Consider the following 27,009-nt stretch of genomic DNA (forward strand, 5'->3'; position numbering starts at 1 on the left):
TGGGTTGAGGCTCCTGAGATGGAGAGAGTAGCCTGGATTAGCCAGGTGGATCCAATGTCATCACAAGAATCCTTATAAGGGTGCGTGGTGGAGGGAGGGGTGGAGGACGGTTAGAGTCAGTGAATAGATGGGATGACAGAAATAGAGCTCAGAAAGATTGGGGGAAGGAGAGAGGGAGGAAGAGAGATTTGAAGATGGAGGAAGGGGCCATGAGCCAAGTAACACATGCAGCTTCTAGCAGCAGAAAAAGACAAGAAAGCAGATCCCGCCCCTACACGTTTCCAGAAGGAGCACAGCTCTGCTGACAGCTTGCACCTGGACGTTAGCCTGGTAAGACTGTTTTGGATATCTGATCTCTGAAACCGTAAGACAACCAACTTGTGTTGTTTTAAGCCAGGAAATGTGTAATAATCTGTTATAGCAGCAACAGAAACTAAAACAGATGGGAAACCTGTAGGCTAACGACACGGAACGGACATAGCGAATTCGCAAAACGGGCAAAACCAAACGAGAGTGTGCAAATGGGAAAGTTAGGACAACGGCCACGTTTGGAGGAGGATGCCGCTGCGGGGCGGGGAGAGGGCCTGCGGGGGAGCTGGCAGGGATGGGGGCAAAGTTCCTTTGTCCTGGCTGATGGCTTCCGAGCTTCATTAAGCTGCGCCTTTGTTTGGCGTGTTCCCTATGACGGCTGGATCTTACATTTAACAAGGTAAAAATGGTAACAGTGGCAAGGACAGTTTTAGGTGTAGAATAGGGTGTCCTCTCTGCAGCTGTCGAAGCAGCAGCCACATTTTCTTCTGTCCTGAGATTTTTTTTCAGCAGCAGCAGCAGCATAGAATCAGTGCGGAGAGAAAAGAAGGGTTGGTCTTCAGAGCTCATGACTTACGTTCTGCAAAGGGATGGGCAGAGCAGGCTCACTCACAAATGGAATATGGGGTGTGCAATGTTTGTAAAAGCCTACTGTAAAAATGTAAAGCCCAGTGCAGCAGATGAGCCGGGCACCCCCCACACCCCGTGCCTATTGATCTCTGCTGGCCGGGTGCAGTGGCTCACGCCTATAATCCCTGCGCTTTGGGAGGCCGAGGCGGGTGGATCACTTGAGGTTGGGAGTTTGAGACAAGCCTGGCCAACATGGTGAAACCCCATCTCTACTAAAAATTTTAAAAATTAGCCAGACATGCTGGCAGGCACTTATAATCCCAGCTACTCTGGAGACTGAGGCAGGAGAATGGCTTGAACCTGGGAGGCAGAGGTTGCAGTGGGCTGAGATCACACCACTCCAGCCTTGGTAACAGAGCAAGGCTCAGTCTAAAAAAAAAAAAAAAAAAAGGGGAAGGCTGCCTCCTGTGGTCATAGGAGACTGGACTCCCTGCCTGAGGGCTGCCTTTTTGGCTGCAGAAGCCAGCCCAGCCTGTGTCGGAGCAGTTCTCGACCTGGGAGGGATGGAAGTTGGGGACCAGTACCCCAGGCTCCCCACCCCTTGGTAGGGATAACTCTATGTTCTAGACCATCTCACAGACCTCCCCAGCAAGACTCCGCTCCTGTGACCCATAGTGGTGGCAGGATCAGTTATGCTGCCTTTGTGGGGCGCCCTTTCTTTCCCAGCCCCATTATACTTTCATGCTTGGGTTACCTCCCAAATATACCCCCTTGCATTCAAATCTTCCTCTCAGGGTTTGCTTCTGGGAAACCCAAAATAAGGCACTAAAGAGAGTATAGTGAGGTGGGAGGAGATGGTTAATATACATGTATATAAATATCTATATATATATATGTGTGTATATATATATACACACACACACATATATACACATACGCATACACACACATGTATGTATATATGTATATGTAGAGACAGGGTCTCACCAATTTTCCAAGGTAATCCTCCTGCCTTGGCCTTTCAAAGTGCTGCGATTACAGGCATGAGCCACCGCATGGTTAATATAGAAGACCTGGTTACAAAGAACCTCTGTGGCCTTGACCTGGATGCTTCTACCACCACGACCGCCTCATACCTAGCTCCTCCCACAATACCTGGCACCTGATCCGCACTTAGTAACTATTTTGCTGGATGGGCAGGTGGATGAATGAAAGACAGCGACCCAACTCCCATTACAAAAGTTGAGAAGGGCCTAGCGCAGCGGCTCACGCTGATAATTCCAACACTTTGGGAGGCCGAGACGGGCGGATCACCGAAGGTCAGGAGTTCGAGACCAGCCTGACCAATATGGTGAAACCTCATCTCTACTAAAAATGCAAAAATTAGCCGGTGTGGTGGTGTGCACCTGTAGTCCCAGCTACTCGGGAGTCTGGGACAGGAGAATTGCTTGAACCCGGGAAGTAGAGGGTGCAGCGAACTGAGATTGTGCCACTGCACTCCAGCCTGGGCAACAGAGCCAGACACGATCTCAAAAAAAGAAAGAGAGAAGAAAGAGAAGTTGAGAAGGACAGATCTTTCCTCTCCTCACCCCGGTGTCCTGCTCACCAGGTGAGAGTGGTGGAGCTTCTGGCTTTTCTGGCCACCATCTCAAGTTCCCTTGTCTCCTTCCCATTTTCCAAACTGGAACCTCTGCCCTTCTCTTCATTATGTGAGGTGCTTACACCCTTCCACTCAGTTCCCTTTTTCGCTTTGCTTAATATCGCCAGACTCAGTTCTGTTGCTTGTAACCAAATGATTTCTAACTGATACTGCCAGGTGAAGCTCAGCGGGTACTGACTGCTAAATAGAGCATTGAACCTCCTGCCAGCTAAGACAAAAATCCAACATGGAGAAAATCTGTCTATCCAGGGCTTCTTCGGAGCCGGGTAATAGTCACGTAGCCTTCACCACCATCTGTAAGGTGGGGGTAACTTTTAGAAATAGGAGAGACCAAGGCTCCAGTACATGGCCCAAAGTCCCAAAGCGTGGAGGAAGACCACCTAGGGTACAGTTCATCATGAGAGAAGAGATAAACACTTTTTTTTTTTAAGGTTCTATCCAGCCAGGTGCAGTGGCTCACGCCTATAATCCAAGCACTTTGGGAGGCTGAGGCGGGTGGATCACCTGAGGTCAGGAGATCGAGACTAGCCTGGCCAACATGGTGAAACTCTGTCTCTAGTAAAAATAAAAATTATCCGGGCATGATGGCACATGCCTGTAACTCCAGCTACTTGGGAGGCTGAGGCAGGAGAATTGCTTGAACCCAGGAGGCAGAGGTTGCCGTGAGCTGAGATCATGCCACTGCACTCCAGCTCAGGTGACAGAGCAAAACTCCACCTCAAAAAAAAAAAAAAAAAAAAAAAATTGCATGAGGTTGGCCAGATCCTGAGAAATAAATGGAGTTGTATTTTTAAATTAAAACACATTTATGAAACACTTAAAACATGAACAAAATATAGAAATGAATGCAGTAAATTTGGGAGGGTAGAATTTTGCAGGGAAAGGGGTTGTTGTTGGGCATCCCAGTTCAGGATTCAGGTTCAAGGTCATGAGCAGGCCTTAGGCTGGGAGTTTTTGCCTGACCTTGTTTATTCCTCACCCATTCAGTTCTTAGCAGCCATGGGTGGAGGGTAGTATTCTCCTTCCATGCCAACTTGTGAGAAATGAGGCCAGGAGCAGTGGCTCATGCCTGTAATTCCAGCACTTTGGGAGGTTGAGGCAGACACATTACCTGAGGTCAGGAGTTCAAGACCTGCCAGATCAACATAGTGAAACGCTGTCTCTACTAAAAATACAAAAATTAGCCAGGCGCAGTGGTGGGCACTGTAATCTCAGCTACTCAGGAGGCTGAGGCAGGAGAATCGCTTGAACCCAGGAGGTGGAAGTTGCAGTGAGCCAGGATTGTGCCACTGGACTCCAGCCTGGGTAATAGGAGTACAACTCTGTCTCAGAAAAAGAAAAAAGGAAGAAAAGAAAATGAGGCTCAGGGAGTGTGGCAATTTGCCAAGAACTCCCAGAAGTCACAGATAAAATAAGCATTGACCCAGAGTGAATTAGTTTTCTAAATGCCCATGCCTACCCTCCTGTTGAAAGGTTTCCCACCCCATGTTCTGCACTGCTTGACTTGGCCCCAAGGACCCATGGAGGGGCCTGAAGCTCCCGGGCTCTGGTGAACAGCTGTCAGTGGCGGGACTCCCATGTGGTCACCAAGGACCCCTCTCCCAGGCAGGCCCTGGCAGTGTACCCATGGGCACTCACAACCCTCTTTATATGTCCTTATGGGCATTGGAGAAGGGGGCCTATCCTCTGCCATCAGCATATGCAAATCACGACCATGTCAGTGGCACTCCCTAGAGAGCCACCAGCCTGTCCACGCACACCTAGACCGCACCGGATCTACCCAGCCCTTCTTTGGAGCCAGGTAATACTTGCGTGGCCTTCAGGACCACCTGTAAGGTGCATGAAACTGACCCCTTGTCGAGGTGAAGGAGGCCAAGGCTGTGAGGGTAATATATATGGCCCCAGTCCCGAAGCATGGAAGGGATCAAACTGGGGCCCTGGAGCTCAGCCCCACACTAAATCTTTCCCATGGGAGGGTGTGACTCGAGGCCCTTGTCTGAGGATGGGCAGATGGCCACCTCTCAGGGTGTTGCCTGCAGAGCTGGGCCAGGAGCGCGCTTGCTGCAATTTCCTGCCCTCATTTCAGCATCAATCAAGAGCCTTGAGTGTTGTGCAATAGCTGCTGCTTTCCTAGACCTCGCGTCTCCACCCACTTCTCCCCTGCCTGCCAGGACTCCGCTCAATCTTTAGAACCGGCTCTGCATCGCCTCTTTGGAAGTCTTCCTGGAGCCTTACCTACCGGTTCCCTTAGTGTCCTCACTGTATCTTGCGCACAGTGTCATCATAACACGTGCCATGTGGTTTTGCTCCTTCTCTGGACTGAGAGCTCTTAGAGGGCAGAGACCCTAAGTCATCTCTCCTTGACATCTAGCGTGGTGCCGGCAAACAGGAGATACTCAGTCCATGACTATTGAGTCAGTGAGTAATCAGAGGGATGAGGTTGAGTCTCCTTCCTAAGTAGGCTGAGAGCTTCCAGGGAAGGACCTGAGAGTCAGAGTCACCCCTGTCTGTCCCGACCTTTCTCCATGCCTGGCAGTAGGGGGTGGTCAAAATAAGTTTGTGGTTGGGTGAGTGGGTGGATGGGTAGGTGGAGGTGTGGGTGGGTAGAGGGGTGGAGGGGTGGTTGGATGGGTGAGTGGGTGGGTGGGTGGGTGGATGGATGGATGGGTGGATAGGTAGATGGATGGATGGAAGGGTAGGTGGATGGATGGATGGGTGGATGGGTGGATGGATGAATGGGTGGATGGATGGGTGGGTGGGTAGATGGATGGGTGGATGGATGGCTGGGTGGATGGATGGGTGGGTGGGTAGGTGAATGGATGATGGGATGGTTGGGTAGGTGGATGGATGGATGGATGGATGGATGGGTGGATGAATAGATGGATGGATAGATGGATGGATGGATGGATGGATGGATGGATGGATGGATGGGTGGGTGGATAGATGGATGGATGAATAGATGGATGGATAGATGATGGATGGATGGATAGCTGGATGGATGAATAGATGGATGGATAGATGGATGGATGGGTGGGTGGGTGGGAGGATGGATGGATGGATACATGGATGGATGGATGGATGGATGGATGGGTGGATGGGTGGATGGGTGGGTATGTAGGTGGATAGGTTGGTGGTCTAGTTGAAGGTAGTGCAGCATGATAGGAGTGCAGGTTCTGGCATTGGACTCCAGGAACACAGAACCTGGTTTTCATCTTCTCTTAGCTGTGTGGCTGTGATTAACCCACTCAACCACCATGTGTCTTGGATCCTGTGTCAGGTCAGGCTTTGCAGAAGCAGGTCTTGAGACAAACACTCATGTGCTGGGAATTTTTCCCCCTAGACAGAGTTTTACTCTGTCACGCAAACTGGAGTCCAGTGGCAAAGTCAGAGCTCACTGTAGCCTGGAATTTCTGGGCTCAGGCAGTCCTCCTGCCTCAGCCCCCTGAAAAACTGGATCACAGGAGTATACCACCACACCTGGCTTATGTTCAAATTATTTGTAGAGATGGGATCTCCCTAGGCTGGTCTCGAACTCCTGGGCTCAAGCACTCAAAGTGCTTGAAGCACTCAAAGTGCTCTCCCTAGGCTGGTCTCGAACTCCTGGGCTCAAGCACTCCTGCCTCAGCCACTCAAAGTGCTGGGATTACAGGCCTGCGCTACCATCCCAGGCTATATGCCAGGGATTTATGAAGGAAGTGACTCAACAGAAACTGGCAAGGGAGTGCAGGGACACGGTGCGATGGGGTGCAGCTTTAGGCCAAGTCTCAGGCCTGGCCTCACTGCACTGGGAGCTGTGGAGGGTGAGTTATGTCTCTGCCTTGTCCCAGCAAAGGCTAGGGCCTCCTGCCTCACACTTGGCCGTTACCTGGGGGTGAGAACATTTCTAGGCATTTCTGGTCTTGCACATCCAGACAAAGCAGCCCAGGAGCCCAGACTTGGCCTTCAAAAATCTGTAGGTGCTGGGGGTTATTGAGGAAGCCCCCACACTGAGGGGGGGGGCACCACCTGGGGAAAAGGGGTCTGAGGGGATCTGGATGGGTACCACATTGTCACCTACAGTTTCCCCTTCTGCAGAATGGGGTTGCTGAGTGCAAATAGATTGTTACAAGGATTAAGTGAGGGCAGAAATCTGAGCACTGGGCCTGCAGGCAGTTTCGCAGTATCACTTGCTCACACTGGGCTGCTCTTACCCTGCCACGAGCTCTTCTCACTCTCATTAAATATTTGCCGAATGAATGAACCAGCTTCCCTACTGGTTTAACTGGGTTCGTGAGGCCCGCCCCTGCACCGCCCAAACTGTTGATCAAAAGACCCTTTGTGTCCAGGCTGGCTGGTAAAAATGACAACGAGACCCAATTTGAAGAGACACAGCCGCGGTATCCAGTCCCATTGCCCTGGGGGCTCCCCAGGCTTCCAGAGGTGGGCGCTTGAATGTGGTCATTGTCCCTGGGTTTTGGCTCCCTTCCGGTTCCCTGGGGCCAAGGCACAGTGCCGCCTAGGGCCAGGGCGCGCTTGTTCATTCCACGCAACCCGCACTCTGAGCTCTGTTATCTTTCCTGCTTGATTTCCTGCTTGATTCACCTGGAAGGGTGTCGGGTACATGGAAGGTGCTGGAAAGGATTCCAGGTGCTGGGAGCCAGGCAGGAAAGATAACAGTCCTGGGGAAAGGGCAATAAGCAAACAGCCCAAGTCAGCGGTAGAAGGGCTTTGGAGGAGAATAAAGCTGAGTAAGGAATGGAGAGGGGCAGATGTGAGTTTCTTTTATTTTTTACCTTTGTATTTTGAAATAACTGCAGATTCCCAGGATGTTACAGTTGGTACAGAGAGGCCCAGGGTCCCCTTCACTCACCTTTCTCCCGTGGTTACAGCTTACATAACCACAGTGCCAAATGCAAGCCAGGAAACGGGCATAGCACGGTGTGAGCATAGCAGGCCCTTGGTATCCACCGCGACTGGCTCTAGGACAGGCGTCCCCAAACTACGGCCCGTGGGCCGCATGTGGCCTCCTGAGGCCGTTTATCCGGCCCCCCGCCGCACTTTAGGAAGGGGCATCTCTTTCATTGGTGGTCAGCGAGAGGAGCAAAGTATGTGGCGGCCCTCCAACGGTCTGAGGGACAGTGAACTGGCCCCCTGTGTAAAAAGTTTGGGGACGCCTGCTCTAGGACTCTGTCCCCCAGGATATCAAAATCCCGGGATGCTCAGGTCCCCCAGGCAGCCCTCCCGGTATCTGCAGGCTCCTCAGAAACCGTGGATGCAGGGAGGGCCACTGCGTGTGGTTTCTGAGTCATTTGATCACTGCATAGATTCATGGGACCACCAGCACAGCTAGGGGAGAGAAGGATTCCACCACGCCTAGGTCTGCCTTGCACAACCTTTGTGGTGACATCCACACCACCCCTAACCCCAGCGTTCTCTCATCTGTCCTCCTTGTCTATGATCTTGTCATTTCAAGCATGTTATATAAGTAGAATCACATGGTATGTGACCTTCTGAAATTTGAACGTATTCACTGGATTCTCCAGGTCTGTGCGCTCTCTCTTCCCTCCCTTTTCCTCTCCCCTTCCTTCTCCTTTACCCTAAAAAAAACCTCAGGGTGCATTTGCAAAAGAACAGGGACATTCTCTCACATAACTACAGTCCAGTGATCAAAATTAGGAAGTTTACACCAATACAAGCCGAATCTCTACAGAACACACCCAAATCCACCAAATGTCCCACTGATGCCCTTTACAGCAAAAGAGAAAGGACTTTTTCCCCCTAATCCAGGATCTGATCCAAAATCATAATTTGCATTTGATTGTCATTGGGGAGCTCTTTAGTCTCCTTTATTTATTTATTTTTGAAACGGAGTCTCTTTCTGTCTCCCAGGCTGGAGTGCAGTGGCGCCATCTTGGCTCACTACAACCTCCGCCTTCTGGGTTCAAGCAATTCTCCTGTCTCAACCTCCCAAATAGCTGAGATTACAGGTGCCCACCACCAAGCCCAGCTCAATTTTTGTATTTTTAGTAGAGATAGGGTTTCACCATGTTGTCCAGGTTGGTCTCAAACTCCTGAACTCAAGTGATTCACCCGCGTCAGCATCCCAAAATGCTGGGATTACAGGCGTGAGCCACCACACCCGGCCTTTAGTCTCCTTTAATCTGGAACATTTCACTGCCTTCCCTTGACTTTCCTAACGTGGATATTCTTGAAGAATCCAAGCCAGTCAAACTCCAGGACGTCCTGCCTTTGGGTGTGATGCACGTCTTGATGAGATTCAGGTTCAGCCTTTGCAGGACTGCCCCAGACACGGCACCACGTCCTCCTTTGCAAATCATATTGGGGCACTTGATGTCGCTGGTCCCATTCCTGGTAATGATCACATTGATCCTCTGGCACGGTTGGTGTTGTCAGATTTCTCAACTGTAAAGTGTTTTCCTTTTGCAGTGGAGTAAGCAGTCTCTGGTAGGGACATACTTTGAGGGCTTCAAATATCCTGTTTCTCATTAAACTTTGACCTTCCTTGTTTTCAGAAGTTTTAACTGAAGTGAAACTTACCTAGAGAAAAGTACACACTGCGTGTTCGACTCAGTGGGCTATTACAAAGGGAACGCAGCGGCAGAGCAGCAGGCAGATGCACGTTACGTGGGGTGCTCAGGGAAGGCCTCCCTCAACGGGAAGTAATAGGGAAGAACTGGGGAAAGAGTGTGTCTGGCAGAGGGGCGTGGGAAGCACCAAGGTCTGGAGGTGGCACTGAGCTCAGCTCGTTTCACAAACAGCCAGGAGGCCAGGGAGAGGAGGAGGGGAGTTGACAGATGGGACCTCTTGGGCAAGAATTAAAAAATCTAGTTATATTGCAAGGGTGATGGCAAGGTCTTCGCTTGGGTTCTCTGCGTTCCTGGGGTTCCCCAAGGTAATCGTAGTAAACAGTCATGGAGATGTGGGGGAGTGAGGCATTTCACTTCACAGCCGGTGTGGAAGCTGGGGCGTCTACCCGTCCCCTGAGGTCAGTCGTGGGAGAATGCCTGGAGGTGGGGGGGGGGGATTAATGCTTCCTTATTTCTGGCCCAGGTGCCAAAATAAAATCCCTCAAGCAGAGAGCCTTGGATGTTTGCAGTAAGCAGACCTTGTTGCAGGTGTGTGAAGAGGGGCTATGAGCAACAGCTTCTGCTACCGTGAGCTATGGAGGGCTTCAAGTGGGGAGGGATGCGCCCTGACGCCCACTTTGACCAGTGCTCTGTGTTACTGAGAATCAGTGTGCGAGGGGAGACTACCACCACCCTGTGCCCTTGCTTTGGGGGGATTCCAAGCCCCTCTGAATTCCTCAACAGGCAGTTGAGTCTGGGGAACAGGCTACACCAAAGGAAGAGAAAGGAGGGTCCTGCCCCAGGCCCCGTTTCCACCCGCCCCTCCCGAATTTCTAAGAGCCGCTTTCCTGAGAACTGACCTCACCCCTCAGCCACAACCTAACTTGGGAAACCCAGAGTTCTAGGAACTTGCAGAGAGAAACTGGGAACTCTGAACTCTATTATATCAAAAGTCAACAAAAATCATAGATTCAACTTCTGATCAGGCTTCCCAATTAAAAATATTCATTCATTTTCCAATCAACAAATGTGTCTTCACAGTCTATTTTAAAATGTATTTGTATCAAAACAATCCAAATAAAATTCACCATTTAAACGTGTGATTCAATGGGTTTTCCTATATTCACAAAGCCATGCAAACCCTCCTTAAATTCCAGAACTTTGCCATCACCCAAAGAAGAAATGCCAATAGCTCCCAATGCCCCCTCCCCGCAGCTGCTGGCGACCACTCAATGGCTTCCTGTCTGTAGGGAGTTGCCTGCTCTGGGCAGGTCACTTGAGTGGAGTCCCACAGGATGTGGCTCTTGTGACTGGCTTCCGTGACTTGGATGGTGTTTTCAAAGCCCATCCGTGCTGTCGTGTGGATGGGTGTCTCATTCCTTTCTATGGCTGAACGACGGCCCATCCTCCGGGCGCCCACCTGCTGTTCACCTGCTCTCTGTTGATGGACGTTAGCGCTCTTTCCACTCAGTGCCGCCTTTGAAACTTGTACCTGTGGTAAAGTTGCCATCACTTTGGGGAAACCATTGGTGCAGTGGGGCTCCCGGCTGCAGGAGATCGCATTTGGTCCAGGGATCAGGAGGGGCCTCTCTGCAGAAGCAGCAACTCAGTTACAACCTCAAGTATGCACAGAAGTTGAATGAGATTTAGGGGTGCCTAAATCTCTGGGCCATGTTCCAGACAGAGGGAACAGGTCAGGCAGAGGCCGGCAGGGAGAAAGCACACACCTGGGGCCTAGACAAGGAAGGAGTTAGACCGGCAGAGGTGGAGAGATAGGGAGAGAGTCAGGTGTCAGGGCTGCAGGGCCCTGGTATGGCCTGTGAAGGAGTCTGGATTTTAAACCAAGGGGACGACTTCATCTCTTGTGAGTGTCAGGATGCCAGGACATCCCACAGTCAAACTGGGACCACCGTGGCCAAATGAAGGTGGTTCCCTCCATGAGTGACCATTGCAGGCAGGAACTGGGGGGTTTACACATGGAATGCCTGGGCCTCTTTGCTTTGGATTGCAGTTCTCTTGACCCTGAGTGACAGGCCTGGATGCTTTTGAATTTTTGAAAGAGTAAGTTTGAAAAGGGAGTCACATTTCCAACTACGTGACGTTCTGGAAAAGACAAAAGTTATTGAGACAGGAAAAAGATCACAATGGGCCAGCCCGGTGCGGTGGCTCACGCCTATAATCCCAGGGCTTTGGGAGGCTGAGATGGGTGGATCACGTGAGGCCAGGAGTTCGAGATCAGCCTGGCCAATGTGGAGAAACCCCATCTCTCTTCAAAATACAAAAGAAAATTAGCTGGGTGTAGTGATGCACATTTGTAATCCCAGTTACTCAGGAGGCTGAGGCAGGAAGATCACTTGAACCCAGGAGGCAGAGGTTGCACTGAGCCAAGACTGCACCACTGCACTGCAGCCTGGGTGACAGAGTGAGACTCTGTCTAAAAAAAAAAAGGGGGGGGGGGGACTCAGTTAATAATAATCAGTATTTGCTCATCAGTGGTATCAATGTGCCACACGAATGCACAATGCTATTCATAAGAGATGTGGGGTTGGGGTGGGGCTGGGAGAAGGGACACATAGAAACTATTTTCTGTGTAATTTTTCTTTAAATCTAAAACTGCTCTTAAAACTAAAGTTGTTTTTTTTTTTTTTTTTTAAGGAGTCAGTTTAATACTTAATAATTGCCATGGTGTTTGGTAGACAAAATCCTGCTGGACAACCATCCACTGGCCTGGGAAAGAATTGTGAAAAGAGATCTTGCAGAATTTAAAAGAGCTGAGTGTGGGAGTGCTCACCTGCAGACCTAGCTCCTCAGGGGGCTGAGGCTGGAGATCTCTTGAACCCAGGAGTTGGAATCCAGCCTGGGCAACCTAGTCAGAAGTTGTCTCTTAAAAACATTTTCGTAAGGGCCAGGTGCGATGGCTCACACTTATAATCTCAGCACGTTGGGAGTCTGAGGCAGGTGGATGATGAGGTCAAGAGATTGATACCATCCTGGCCAACATGGTGAATCTCTGCTAATAATATAAAATTTAGCTGAGTGTTGTGGTGGGCGCCTGTAGTCCTAGCTACTGAGGAGGCTGAGGCAGGAGAATCACTTGAACTTGGGAGGTGGAGGTTGCAGTGAGCCGAGATTGTGCCTTTACACTCCAGCCAGGTGACAGAGCGAGACTCCGTCTCAAAACAAAACAAAACAAAACACACACACAAAAAAGCAAACTTTTTTTCTTGGCTGGGTGTGGTGGCTCACACCTATAATCCCAGCACTTTGGGAGGCCCAGGTGGGTGGATCACAAGGTCAGGAGTTTAAGACCAGCCTGGCCAACATGGTGAAACCCTTTCTCTCCTAAAAGTACAAAAATTAGCCAGGGATGGTGGTGTGTACCTATAATCCCAGCTACTTGGGAGGCTGAGGCAGGAGAATCACTTGAACCCGGGAGGTGGAGGTTACAGCGAGCTGAGATTGGGCCACTGCACTCCAGGATGGGCAATACAGTGAGACTTTATCTCAAAAATAAAAACAAAAACAAACCAAAAAGAACACTCTTATTTTTTCTTTTTTGAAGCAGGCAGGCTTAGAGAGAAAAGATTGTGAAGTTTGAGAATCCTGAGGTCAGCCTTTCTCTGTTTGGGTCTTCTTTCTGCCTCCCCACCTGACTTTTCTCTCTACACATGAAGAGATCCTCTCCTTCAGCCATCCCACTATCTTCTAGAAGGTTCCACAATGCCTATCTTCCCCATCATTCTTTATTCTGAAAATCCTTTGATATATGGGTTAATTCATTTGCCAGGTGCAAACCATTGTCAGTGACTACTTGAAGTTGGATAAGGAAGATTCAGAGGCCTGTCCCAGCCGAGGGGGACATGCCGCCTGATGGTCAAATCCTGATGCCTGCTGCAGGTGCCAGAGGAGGGAAGAGGAGCAGAAGTCTCTGTGCTGTGTGTTTACCTCCTAAAACTGAGCGAGGCCCAAGGCATGTTCATTTGGCACCTGGTGTCATGTTCCAAGGGGCAGAGCCTTGTTGCTTCTGCTGGAATGAAGTCCTTCGGAAGCCCAGCGATGCCCACAGCTGCAGGAAGTGCTCAAGCTAGTGTTTACCTGTCATTCAGTAAATGATGGCTATGGAACAGTGGAAGTTGTGAATAGCACCTGGATACAGGCTGTGTGTGGGGAGCGTGTGAACGTGCCCATCGTTTCGGTGCAAATGCATAGACTGGTTCATGTAATGGGGGTTCTCACTATTGTGCCAGCAGAGCTGTTTCCACGTCGGGGCCTTGGCTCCTGCCCTTCTCTTTGCTTGGAACACTCCCTCCTCCCCCCAGTACCCACAGAGGCCCCTTCTTGCCTTTCCTGACTCCTCTAGCTATAAGAAGCTTCACTCTCCAGGCCTCATCTTGCTCATTTTTCATTTTTCCTTTTTTCTTTTTTTTTTTTTGAGGCTAAGTCTCGCCCTGTCGCCCAGGCTGGGGTGCAGTGGTGTGACTTCAGCTCAGTGCAACCTCCTCCTCCAGGGCTCAAGCGATTCTCCTGCCTGAGCTTCCAGAGTAGCTGGGACTACAGGCACGTGCCACCATGTCTGGCTAATTTTTTATATTTTTAGTAGAGACAGGGTTCCACCATATTGGTCAGGCTGGTCTTGAACTCCTGACCTCAGGTAATCTGCTCGCCTTGGCCTCCCAAAGTGCTGGGATTACAGGCGTTAGCCACCGCACCCGGCCTGACTTTTCTTCTTAGTGTCACCCACTGTCCTTGTCTCCTTGGTCTGCTGCAATAAAGCTCCACAGACTGGGTGGCTACAGTGGAAATGTATTCCCTCTCCATTGTGGAGGCAGAATTCTGAAAGGAAGGTGTGAGTGGAGGCTCCATGAATGGGTTGGGGGGAGGTTCCTCCTGCCTCTTTCAGCTTCTGGTGGCCCCAGGCATTTTGCAGCTTGTGGTCACATCCCTGCCTTCATTTCCCAGCCACCTCTTCTGTCTCTTATCAAGGACACCAGTCCCTGGACTTAGGGCCTACCCAGTTAATCCAGGATAATTTCATTTTGAGATCCTTAATTATATCTATAAAGGTTTTTTTCCAAATAAGGTCACATTCAGTTTCCTGGAGTTAGGACATGGACATTCCTTTTGTAGGGGGAGGCATTATTCAACCCACCACACGCACTCCACGTGGATTTGTCCGTAGCCTGTCTCCCCCGGCAGGAGATGAGGTGCAGGAAAGCGGGGAAAGAATATCGTGGTCCCAGCTCCATCTCCAGTGCCACGTGGCAGGTGCTGAAAAGTATTTGTTAAGTGAATGAAATGGCCTTACCTCTCCAAGTCCCAACGTTCCCATCTATAAAATGATTACTGCCTGTGTGCACGATTGCAAAACAAACAGAATTGAGGGTTTAAGCAAGGAACCATGACTTTCACCTAATTCCTAAAATCAGAAACAAATTGTACCAATCCTACTTTGGTACAGTGTACCCTTTCCAAAAAGGATGCCTCCAATTTTAACCTTATGGAACTTGTGAGTGAAGTTTGTTACCAAACAAAATACGGGCACCTTGAGGTTGCAAAACAGCTTGCCAGCAGGATGCATTGTTGGGGATAATTTGTGGGCAGTGAAAAGACACCACTTTGACATAGAGAGTGAATGAAAGTCGCAGAGCATGGCCTCATTGTTCAAGGTGCCCAGAGCAGACATTTCAAGAAAGGCTGGATGCCTTTGGTTGGGTCCCACCCTTGGCGTTCATCGTTGGCCAGTGTGGCAGAATCACTCTCAGGCGTTGAGCTGCAAACCCCAAAAAGTTCTCCAGCCAACTGTCTTGTCAGATTCTTTGCAGGTGGGCTCTAGAATTTTACAGGCCGAAGGCCGAAGAAATAAACTAAAAACTTGAAAAACCAGAATCTGGAAGTCTGTGGGGATGACCACAGAATGCAAACAAAGTGACAGAGCTCAGAAAGGTCGTTTAAGACAAAGATAAATAGCAGGTGTAATCACAGAGAAATGGACAACCGCTACAACAAAGGCCGACTCCGAAGGTAAGAGCCTGGGCCAGACACAGGGACTCACCTGCAATCCCAGCACTTTGGGAGGCTGAGGCAGGCAGCTAGATCACTTGAGGTCACAAGTTCGAGAGCAGCCTGGCCAACATGGCAAAACCCCGTCTCTACTAAAAAACAAAAACAAAAAACCCAAAAAATAGCTGGGTGTGGTGGTGCATACCTGTAGTCCCAGCTACTCTGGAGGCTGAGGCACAAGAATCACTTGAACTCAGGAGGTGAAGGTTGCAGCAAGCCGAGATCCTACCACTGCACTCCAGCCTGGGTGACAGAGCAAGACTCTGTCTCAATAAATAAATAAATAAATAAATAAATAAATAAATAAATAAAAGAAGAGTTTGGGTAATCAAATTACTTAGAATATAAAAGGATGCAAAAGTCAGAAAAACAAAAATTAAAGTTGGAAAAGTCCATTAAATCTGGAAAAGGAAACCGAAACAGACTGTAAATATTCGTCTGTATTTCTTAAGTGTTTTCAGGTAGCTCCTAGTAGCACTTTCAGTAAGATGTTTAACCTAAAACCCAAAGTAAAAATTGACAGCAAATTGAGTGCTTGAGGCACAGAAATAATACTTGAAAGAAGATGACAGAAGTCAATCTAACAGTGACAACTATAACAATGTAGACATTATACATTTCCCCATTACAAAGCAAATCATTCATATGAAGGTTCTATTAAATACAAATTTTAATGCTCTGCTGTTTATGATAGACATATTCAATAAATATTTTGAGGTATTTGCCATGTTTGAGGCATATACCATAAGCAACACTGGGGGAGCCTAATTTACCTAATTTACACACCACAAACCTATTTTAACCAGCCTGGGCAGCATAGCAAAACCCCATCTCTACATATAAATAAAAATGAGGCCAGGTGCAGTGGCTCATGCCTGTAATCTCAGTACTTTGGGAGGCCAAGGTGGGTGGATCACCTGAGGTCGGGAGTTCAAGACCAGCCTGGCCAACATGGTAAAACCCTGTCTGTACTAAAAATACAAAAATTTGCCGGGCGTGGTGGCGAGCATCTGTAATTCCAGCTACTCGGGAGGCTGAAGCAGGAAAATCCCTTGAACCCATGAGGCGGAGCTTGCAGTGAGCCAAGATCATGCCACTGCACTCCAGCCAAGGCGACAGCGAGACTCCATCTTAAAAAGTAAATAAATAAAAATTTAAAAATTAGTTGGGTGTGGTCGTATGACCTGTCCCCCCTACTACTTGCTTGAGCCCACGAGTTCAAGACTGCACTGAGCTGTAATCGCACCACTGCTCTCCAGCCTGGACTACAGTGAGACCTCGTTTCTAAAATGTATGTGTATGTATCTGCCACCTAGAGTTTCCTTCCAGAATGCCCTGGGCATTTTCAAACCTGGCCCAGGAATTCCAGCCTTGACATCTCTGGGCTGGAGCAGAAGCTATAGTGATAGAATCTGAAAGCCTGGGCTTCCAATATCCCCAGCTCCAGGGATGCTGATCCACCTGGAGAGATGATACCTGGTTAACAGCTTGGAAAAGCATGAAGATGCCAAGAAGGTATTCTTCTTCCCTGGATCCAACATCATCTTGACATCACAGAATGTCAGTTGGGAAGGACCTGAGAAATAACCGAGCCAAGTTCCTGTATGTTCTTTTATATTAATAATATTACCGAAGTGCCTGAGGACCTGTAATGTCGGGTACTGCCGTGTCTTACTACTGGGTACTCTACCTGTGTACACATTCACTCAGCCTGCACCGTAGGATGGTGACGTTAGCTGCACGATGTCTCCTCTTTGTTTGTCTACAGCACTCTTTTTCTGAGATGGAGCCTTGCTCTGTTACCCAGGCTGGAGTGCAGTGGCGCAGTCTTGACTCACTGCAACCTCCGCCTCCCAGGTTCAAGCGATTCTCCTGCCTCAGCCTCCAGAATAGCTGGGATTGTAGGTGCATGCCAGGCTAATTTTTGTATTTTTGGTAGAGACAGGGTTTCCCCATGTTGCCCAGGCTGGTCTCGAACTCCTGACCTCAGGTGATCTGCCCACCTTGGCCTCCCAAAGTGCTGGGATTACAGGTGTGAGCCACCATGGCTGGACTCCTCTATACCGTTCTCCACTTTTTTTCTGATTCTCGGCCCAGGAGGCTGCATCCCTGGCTCCACTGTTCTCCCACTTCTGATCCAAGCAGTTTGACTCCGCTAAACTTTATCAGCGCCCAACCCCTCCACCAGCTCCCAGCTCCATCCTCTCTCCTCTTGTCCTTCAGGCTTTGGGTGGGAGCAAACCCACTTCTTCCTCTTTACTTGTGTTTGTTAATGGCACAAACTCTTCTGGTTTCTCTACATCATCCCCACACCTTTGTAAAAAGTCTGTTTCTCAAACTCTCCTCAAATCGCTGTTTCCTACTGGGACCCTGACCTATATAGGTAGTGACATCCCCATTTTATGGATGAGTAAAATGAGGTGAAGAAAGTTGCCCAACGTCATATAGCTGAAAGGAACATTCCTGGGATTGAAGTCTGGACTGACTCACATCAGAGGTTTGCTGTTCCCATTATTCCTGCACCTGTGTTGAAACTGGTAGAGCAGGGGCAGGCAGATACTGTAGCCTTTGTCTCCTTAAAAAAGCAAGATGCCGGAGAAACAAGAAGGGTTGCTGGAACTACCCCACAGGTTTTCAGGGGCTGGAGTCAACCCTTGGGAGTAACTGAAGTAGCTGGCAAATATTTGCTCAAAACGGTTGGATGAATGTCATGGACAAATGCAGACGCCACCTCCTGTAGCCGGGTAAGCAACTTCCCTGTAGAGATGAGGAAGCCAGCGCAGAGGGGAGTGGCACAGCCTTACCCAAAGCCCCTCCTCTGCTAAGTGGTCGGTCTAGCTATGGATCTAGTCCCACCTGAAGCCAAAGAAAACCCTTGCGCTTGCCAGGGGTTTTGGCTCCTGCCTGCAATCCTAGCACTTTGGGAGGCCGAGGCGGCTAGATCACGAGGAAAGTAGATCGGGACCATCCTGGCTAACATGATGAAACCCATCTCTACTAAAAATATAAAAAATTAGCCAGGCGTGGTGGTGCGCGCCTGTAACCCCAACTACCCGGGAGGTTGAGGCAGGAGAATTGCTTGAACCTGGGTGGCGGACGTTGCAGTGAGCCGAGATCAGGCCACTGTACTCCAGCCTGGGTGACAGCAAGACTCTGTCTCAAAAAAAAACAAAAACAAAAACAAAACAAAACATTCTTGCTTTTCAAAGCAGCCACTTGGTGGCTGGCAACTGTCTACACTGCGTGTGTATTCACATACTTTGGGAGTCATTGAGCTCAGCGCCTTATGATGATGGTGATGGTCATGAGGACACCCACATATTCTCTACCCGAGCCCTGCCCCAGACCTTCCTGTGCAGCACTGCCCACTGGGCCCTCTCAATGTCACTGTGAAGGAGGCGCCATCGTGGTGACCATTCTGCAGCGCAGTAAACCAAGGCGCAAAAAATGTGAGAAACCTGCTGGGGCTCCACAATGGGCAAGAGCAGGCGCTGATCCTGCGGATGAGGACTGAGGGCCCTGGCCCTCCAAGACCACGCGGGCGCCAAAGGCAGTAGGGTTCTCAGTAGCTCCGGATCCTGGACCACTGCCAGGGCCCTGGAGGTGGGGTCTTAGCCTCTGCTCCCTGCTTAGCGATAGACAAGGCCACCGAGGCCCCGAGAGGCCACGTGACCCGTCCGGCGCGCACAGCTGCAGGTGTGAGTCTGAGTCAGCTCCGGCCACCACCACGCTCCCAGCGCCTTAGAGCCGCCCACACTGGGCTCCTCAAGAGGGTCACCTGGGGCTCGTTAAAAACGCAGCTCCCTGCGGCTCCAAACCCAATGACTGGGCAAGGAGGGGTCTGGGAATCCGGATTTCAAACCGGCGTTTGCTCCTCCACCTCCCCCCCTCCAGGTGATTCTTAGGATCTGCAAGTTTGGGAAAGAGACCAAGCCCTGAGGGGACGCAGCCGCTCCCCCGGCCTTCCCTGGCCAGCCGGCGCCGACCCCGGGGGCCCTGGGGTCCCAGGCGCGGTCGCGGGGCGGGACCAGGTGAGCCGGCACCTCCCTGTGCGCAGCCCCGCCCCGGAGGCGGGGCCTCACCTGCCACGGGCAGGTAAACGGCTACCTGGTAACCCGGACTGGCCCAGGAGGCTTGGCGCGCGCAGCCAGCCCGGGCCTCGCCGGGGACCGAGGGACGCAGGCAGCGCCTGCCCCCGCTCACCATGGTCGAGGGACGCGTCTCCAAGTTCCTGAAGAAACTCGGCTTCTCGGGCGGGGGCCGGGAGTACCAGGCGCTGGAGAAGGACGAGGAGGAAGCCTTGGTGAGTCCGGGGGGGACCCCGCATCCCCTCCGTCGTCGCCGCCCCGCCTCTGCCCGGGACGCCGCGTTCGCGCTGCGAGCCGCCACCCCGCCCTTCTCCCCTGGCTCTGGAAAGAAGTCGCCCTCATAATAAGCACCCTCTCGTCTGTGCTCCGCCGCGGGGAGCTCAGCATTGCACCCTCACGTGAGCCCTTTTTGCGGGTGAGAAACTGAGGCCGAGAGTGGTTAAGTCTGTTCCCTTAGGGGCACGCGGCTGGGAAGTGAGCTGACGGTGAACTTCACCTACGTTTCTCTGACTCCAGAGAATTAAAATTCCTGGGCCTCCGCCGGGCGCGGTGGCCACGCCTGTCATCCCAGCGCATTGGGAGGCCGAGGCGGGTGGATCACAAGGTCAGGAGTTCAAGACCAGCCTGGCCAACATGGTGAAATCCCGTCTCTACTAAAAAATACAAAAATTAGCTAAGCATTGTGGCTCGTGCCTATAATCCCAGCTGCTTGGGAGGCTGAGGTAGGAAAATTGCTTGCACCAGGACCGGGAGGCGGAGGTTTCACTGAGCCGAGGTCGCGCCACTGCAGTCTGAGCTACACAGCGAGACTCCATTTCAAAAAAAAAAAAAAATACAAAAATTAGCTGGGTGTGGTGGCACGCGCCTGTAATCTCAGCTACTCGGGAGGCTGAGGCATGAGAATCACTTGAACCCGGGAGGCGCAGGTTGCAGTGGGCCGAGATGGTGCCACTGTACTCCAGCCTGGGCTACAGAGCGAGAGTGATGCAAAAACAAAACAAAAAGTTGCTGAAATGTAGCAATAATAGAAAGCAAAGTTGGAGCAGAGGGACCTCCCAGCCTCACTTCCTACCGTCAGGCACTGTTAGAAGGCCACTTAGAGCTGTATCCCTGCTTTGCCATCTCCAGGGGACCCTCTGAGATAAAGCAACAGGGTGCCAAGGCAGGGTGGTTCATGGGGGAGCAAAGTGACAAAGCCGTCAGATAAAGCCCTTCCTGTTCCTCGGATTCTTGGAAGCCAGGGCTGAAGCCAGGCTTGAGGGTGACCCAACAACCTTTTCCTTAGCTTTGCAAACAGAACTCCTTGCATGATTTAAGGGCAGGGGGCACTGAATTTCTGCAGAAGCGTTTCTCTGCACACCATAGGGGCGTTGCACTTTTTTTTTCCCATGTAAGTTTAAGCAGTCATTCCGAAATAAACTTTCTGAACAAGTCCCCTGGGTTGCTAATAAATATGACCCAGCGATGGGCTTTTGACAAGTGAAAGGAAATGTCAAAGATAAACTTACCTTTTATTAAAAAAAAAAAAAAAAAAAAAAAAAAAACTGAAAAAAAATTTGACTTTTATTATTATTTTATTATTATTTTATAATAATAATAATATTATTATTATTATATAAAATAATAATATTATTATTATTTTATTATTAAACTTTTATTTTTTTTCTCCCAAAGAATGCTAATGTTCAAAACATTTTGGTGGTAAGATTATGTATTCGTGCTTTTTAAAAATAGTGTTTTGGCCGGGTGCAGTGGCTCAAGCCTGTAATCCCAGCACTTTGGGAGGCCGAGGCGGGTGGATCACGAGGTCAAGAGATCGAGACCATCCTGGTCAACATGGTGAAACCCCGTCTCTACTAAAAAAAAAAAAAAATACAAAAAATTAGCTGGGCATTGTGGCGCGTGCCTGTAATCCCAGTTACTCAGGAGGCTGAGGCAGGAGAATTGCCTGAACCCAGGAGGCGGAGGTTGCGGTGAGCCGAGATTGTGCCATTGCACTCCAGCCTGGGTAACAAGAGAGAAACTCCATCTCAAAAAAAAAAAAAATAGTGTTTTATACATTGCTATTGTAAGAATTCTGGTGTTAGGGTGGTAGGACCATGTAACTAGCAGTTTTTGAAGAATCTCTTTTTCGGAAGTGACATGTTAATATTGATAGGGTTTAGAGTTCAGTTAATTTGCTATGATCCATTTCTCTACTGATAAGCTGTGTGATACGTCCTGCCAGAAGTGTTTGAAGTTTATTTGCCAACACCGGTTGCCTTTCCTACATTGTCATTCCTTTTTCCTCTTTCCATCTTTGGATTTTTCCATCAGGCCAGGTATTTGTGGAATACTCCTGATGTGTTGGTTACCATCAGGTTTTATAGGATGTGCAGGTATGTAGGTGCAGGGACGGTGTAACCTTCAAGGAAGATGCTGGAGAGATTTGATCTCTGATCCAAGTGGACTTCATTCCTTCAAATCTTTGCAGAAGGGTTCTCAAGGGTCCGACAGGTGTTCAGCCGTCTGTTGGTGTGCTCTCCCACCTGGCTGTGGACCGGGGTGCTCTCAGCAGCATCCTGAGGCTCCGTGGTGTGTGATGACGGGCAGTGTGCAGCACCAGGAGGCGGGTGATGCCAGCAGCCAGCACCAAAGGTCAGCTGAGAAACAAGGTGCGCTGTCTCCAGACGCAGCCTTGTGCAAACCCAGGAAATGACAATAAAGATCAATGAAATGTGTGAGAAGGGAGGGAGAGGGGGAGGCCGGGAGGCTGGACGAGGCACTCACTTCCTGCCAGGTCGGCTCAGACCCGAACACCTCCTTGGCTTTCATGCTGTTATCCTCTCATTGGAACTCCTTTCTCCCAGGGATTGGAAAGGAAGCAGTCTGTGTGGAGGTGGTTACTTCCACAGTAGTTGGAACTGTCTTTAATGAGCGCTAATCATATGCCACGGCCAGGATGCCTGTAGAAGGCCTCTAAGCCCTCCCCTACCTCAGCCACCTTGACCACTTACCCCAGTTCTAATAGTGATTGTTACTGAGAACCTGCTGTGTCTTGTCCGGGGCCTCTTCCCTCCACGGTGAGTTTTACGGTAATCACGTGATTAATGAGGATGCGAGGCTCCTAGAGGGGCTGCGTTCATTTGCTCAGAGAGCATTTTCTCACAGCCAGTTTTGCCAGGTGCTGAGAAAACAGAGGTGTACAAAACGAAGTTGGTAGGGGAGACCAACAGTCAGCTGAGAAACCGGGCGATGCTTCATTTGAGACCCAGTGGTGTTAGTTGCACTGGAGAATCAAGGAGTGGAGGACCAGACAGAGGACTGGGGGTGGAGAGGGGAGCTGGAGAGGACCCTGTGCTGGAAGAACTGGATTTCAGCATTTCCAGGAATGGAAAGACGGATGTCTGAGCCGGGCGCAGTGGCTCATGCCTGTAATCCCAGCATTTTGGGAGACTGAGGCAGGACGGTCGCTTGAACCCTAAAGTTCAAGACTAGCCTAGGCAACATAGCCAGACGCCATCTCTGCAAAAAATTTAAAAAATTAGCCAGGCATGATGGTGTGCACCTGTGGTCCTAGCTACTCAGGAGGCTAAGCAGGAGAATGGCTTCCACCTGGGAGGTTGAGGCTGCAGTGAGCTGGGATCATGCCGCTGTACTCCAGCCTGGGCAACAGAGTGAGACCCTGTCTCAAAACAACAAAAAACAAAGGTGGTTGAGAGGCCTTCTTAAATGTAGTTACTAGAAAAAGCTTCACTCTGTGGACCTGAATATTAAGGTAAGGAAGAAATTGGACCAGAAATTCCTGCTTCCCTGGTGACTCAGCAGCGACTCCGACTCCGGGGGAAGCTGTCTCTGCCCCTCAGGGCTCCCGTCTCTTAAGTGAGGCAGGTATAGCCCCAGTCCACTGCCTTCCTGGCTGATGAGCAGATTCATCCTGGGCTCTCCAGAGTGAGGCTTGAGTCCCAACAGACTCATGTAGTGGTCACCCATCCATTCAACCTAGATTCAGGGAGCCCCCACTGTGTGTAACGTGGGTGCTACCAGGTGGGGATGGGGCTAAGGACGCACAGCTTCCTGCTCTCGGGTATCGCATCGGGGGACAGAGATGGCACCCAGCAGTAGGTCATAGTTCACTGTTAATGCCAATGTGTCAGAGCTGGGAGAAAGATGGGATGTTTAAGATGACTAGGAGTGGTGAAAGTTAGGGTGAGCTGGATGAAGGGCAGAGGTTGACAGCGAGTTCTAGAAAAAAGGAGAAGCATCAGGGTTGGTAGGAGAAGGCTGCAGAGGAGGACCCTTTGCAGAGTGTGGTCTTTATCCCTGGACACTGGGTATCGCTGACGGATTTTAAGTCAGGACATGACAGTCGCTCATTTGCAGATGAGCCAAACATTAGGAGTGTGATAAGTAAAACAGGCACAGCCAGATTTGTGTTTTTAAGAGATTACACTTAGTTATGGGAAAAGAGTATATGCGTGGGAATTCTGAGGCTCTGGCACACACAACCTTAACCTAAGGCTTGCCCAAACTCTCAAATAATCAGTTTCTCAGAATTTAGCAATATGTGGTCATTTTCTGAAAGACACATCCTGCAACCCCACAGTGTTGCCTTAAATAATTTGTATGGAAGTATGACTTCAACTATAAGCATAAAACTTGTAATAAACATAACTGTTAGTTTATAACTCAAATATAAAATCAAGTTCTGTTTAGGCCAGGCCTGGTAGCTTACACCTGTAATCCCAGCACTTTGGGAGGTTGAGGCAGATGGATCACTTGAGGTCAGGAGTTCGAGACCAGCCTGGCCAATATGGTGAAACCTTGCCTCTACAAAAATACAAAAAAATATAAATTATATCTTTATAATTTTACTATAAACTAATAGAACAACCTTATTTTGATATACTGGTGATGTTCTGTTAAAACTCAATCAGGCTGGGAACACGGTGGCTCATGCCTGTAACCCCAGCACTTTGGCAGGCCAAGGTGGGTGGACACCTGAGTTTAGGAGTTCAAGACCAGCCTTGCCAACATGGCAAAACCCCGTCTCTACCAAAAATACAAAAATTAGCCGGATGTGGTGGTGGGCACCTGTAATCCCAGCTGCTCAGGACGCTGAGGCAAGAGAATTGCTTGAATGCAGGAGGTGGAGGTTGCAGTGAGCCAAGATTACACCACTGCACTACAACCTGGGTGACAGAGGGACACTGTCTTAAAAAAACAAACAAAAAAAAGAGACTGGAAACCAAAGTCTTTTTTGAATCTTGTCTCGAGAATGAGGTCGGATAACTTCTGCCATATTCTATTAATTTGATGCAAGTCTCGGTTCAATCTGTACTCAAAGGGGAGGGTTGCACAGGCCATGGGTACCGGGAGGCAGTGATGGCTGGGGGCTGACTGCCTTAGAGGCCACCCCTCGGAATAGGAGACAGAAGTATTTCCTTAAAATGACATTCACGTTAAAAAAATAATCCTAGAACCACATCTGACATGTCATCTGTTCACTAGTTACCTATTTTTGTTAGCGTTTTCATTCATCTGGAGTTCTGTTCTTTAAACCCTTTTGTTGGACTTTTGATTTTGAAAATCCTGATGCTGCGAGTGTCTGCTCATGTGTATGTGTGCAAAATGACATTTACATTTCTTAGGAATTTGTTTGCTAGTTTAGGAAAAGCAGCCTCAGACTCAAGTCCAGCTGCCAGGAAGCAGCCCGCAAATGCTAGTGTGGACTGTTCTCATCTGATGACCGTAGAACTGGCTGGCTCACTTGACGATAAGGTTAGTGCTAGGCTTCGTTGAAAGGGTATTTCTTCGTTTGGTATCTATTTGTATTTATTACCACACTTACTGCTCATTGACCAGCCAGTTGCTCTGTACAAAGACGGGATTCATGTAAGCCACCTGCTTGCAACACAGCGACACTTCTCAGTATGTAGGTATCTTAGAGTTTTCTCACTGATCCCGCAATCATGCGTGGTATGATGACTCACTTCTCCTGCTAACCTTTCTCTCTGAGCCATTGTAGCTTTCAGTGTGTGTCAGCTTTCACCAGGACACAACAGTGTGTGCTGTGATTGTTGTCACAGATGCAAATGTGCACACTGGCGTCATGTCACAGTCCTTAGTTGTAAGCTGGCCGCCCAGAAGGTCTGTATTAATCAGTCATTGAAACACATGTTCAAGGTTAGTAAGTTCTGAGAAAACTTGAGGGCTCTTGAGAATGTCTGAAGATGGCATCCTGGAAACTCTGCCCCCAATCCTAATGTCACAAGCTTTTCTATTAAGGGTAATGAATCCTAGAGTCCCACACTCCTAGGGGGAGGAAACTAGAAGGAACTTCCAGTGTGTTATGATGCTTGGTGGCCATCATTAGGGGTTGGGACTGGGAGCTGATGGTGGGATGGCGGTCTTGTGTTTTTCATTCATGTGCACACAGGTTATTTGTAGATTTGGTATTTCTCCTAAATCAGAGGCCATCTGATTGAGAACACAGGCAGCTGCTCTCTCTTCAGTGGTAGACGTTCAGCTGCTGTTTCTGTTTCATGGACAAAGAAATATAAGTTTGAAAGATTGAAGAGTTTGGATTTTATTCTCACCTCACCTAATAATCTATCAAAAACGAGAGAAAGGGAATTAGCAGAAAGCTTATTTAGGGACCTCAGAAGTCATGTAGAGTATTGAGATGAACCTGTCCAAGTCAGATGTTGAGAAGGATGATATTTGGATGGTTGTTTGAGGGTTAATATAGACACCAGTTAAAAAGGACTTGTTACATATCAGATATGATGAAAACAAATACTTCAAGAAATGAGATGTCCAAAATATTAAAAAATGCCCAGGAGTAGAGGTTTGTTTACACATATTCTGGGATGTCTATATAACAGAATTCTCACAGGCACTGAAACTGATGGTGTAGAAGAATATGTAATGACACAGTGGATGTCTATAATTCTAACACTTTGAATATGAAAAACATCAAACATGGCCTGGTGCAGTGGCTCATGCCTATAAGCCCAGCACTTTGAAGGCCCAGGTGGGTGGATCACTTGAAGTCAGGAGTTCGAGACCAGCCTGATCAACGTGGTGAAACCCCGTTTCTACTAAAAATACAAAATTACCCGGGCATGGAGGCACATGCCTGTAATCCCAGCTACTTGGGAGGTTGAGGCAGGAGAATTGCTTGAACTGGGGAGGCGGAGGTTGCAGTCAGCCTAGATTGTGCCCCTGCACTCCAGCCTGGGTGACAGAGCTAGACTCTGTCTCAAAAAAGAGAGTAAAAAAGAAAGATGTCAAACATACAGGAAAACAGGACTAGACAGCTGTCTGCTTGCCACATGGATTCCATGATTCTTTTGCCATCATTGCCCTGCACGATGTGTCATTCAGTGGAAAAAGGTGGTCATAATTTCTTACAGAAAAAAACAGCTTTTACAATGTACAGAGAAAATGTGGGAAAAGATCATTTGAGCAATATTTTTATCTTGGGATGACTAATTTTCTTCTTGGCAATCTACATTTTCCGAATTTCCGGCAACAAACATGGTTTAATTTTGTAACCAGAAGAAAGGAAGTGTGAAAAATTAAGAAGAAGTTTGAAAACAAGGAGGGGATAAAAAGGATTGTGGGTTTTTAGGTCTGTGTTGCCTTTCTGGGTGGGGGTAGCTGGATGGGAGTGGTATTGTAAACAGCATCATTAGGCAAAAACCCAAATCTAGGCCGGGCGCAGCGGCTCACGCCTGTAATTCCAGCACTTTGGGAGACTGAGGCGGGTGGA

At 49.3% G+C, this 27,009-nt stretch overlaps 2 protein-coding genes across 8 annotated transcripts in view; both read left to right on the plus strand.

Annotated features, from left to right (window-relative positions):
- The window catches only part of WFDC1 (WAP four-disulfide core domain 1), a 105,519-nt gene that overhangs the window by 54,532 nt on the left and 23,978 nt on the right, over nucleotides 1-27,009 (plus strand). The window contains exon 8 of one of the 2 annotated variants that reach the window (XM_074400807.1): nucleotides 12,893-18,240. The exons of the other annotated variant lie outside the window; for it this stretch is intronic. The gene's annotated coding sequence lies outside the window, so the exon portion shown is untranslated. Of the gene's footprint in view, nucleotides 1-12,892; nucleotides 18,241-27,009 lie in introns of those variants that run through there. 2 annotated transcript variants of the gene reach the window in all.
- The window catches only part of ATP2C2 (ATPase secretory pathway Ca2+ transporting 2), a 132,699-nt gene that overhangs the window by 13,488 nt on the left and 92,202 nt on the right, over nucleotides 1-27,009 (plus strand). For 2 of the 6 annotated variants that reach the window (XM_074400724.1, XM_074400711.1), the window contains exon 1: nucleotides 224-330. The exons of 1 other annotated variant lie outside the window; for it this stretch is intronic. In XM_074400724.1, coding sequence (XP_074256825.1) covers nucleotides 226-330 — 105 coding nt within the window. In that variant the 5' untranslated portion in view covers nucleotides 224-225. Of the gene's footprint in view, nucleotides 1-223; nucleotides 331-19,244; nucleotides 19,469-27,009 lie in introns of those variants that run through there. 3 more of the 6 variants (XM_010333663.3, XM_010333660.3, XM_003922806.4) reach the window with 2 other exon arrangements.

The sequence above is a fragment of the Saimiri boliviensis genome, chromosome 1 (genome assembly GCF_048565385.1).
Source record: "Saimiri boliviensis isolate mSaiBol1 chromosome 1, mSaiBol1.pri, whole genome shotgun sequence".
NCBI classification, from domain to species: domain Eukaryota; kingdom Metazoa; phylum Chordata; class Mammalia; order Primates; family Cebidae; genus Saimiri; species Saimiri boliviensis.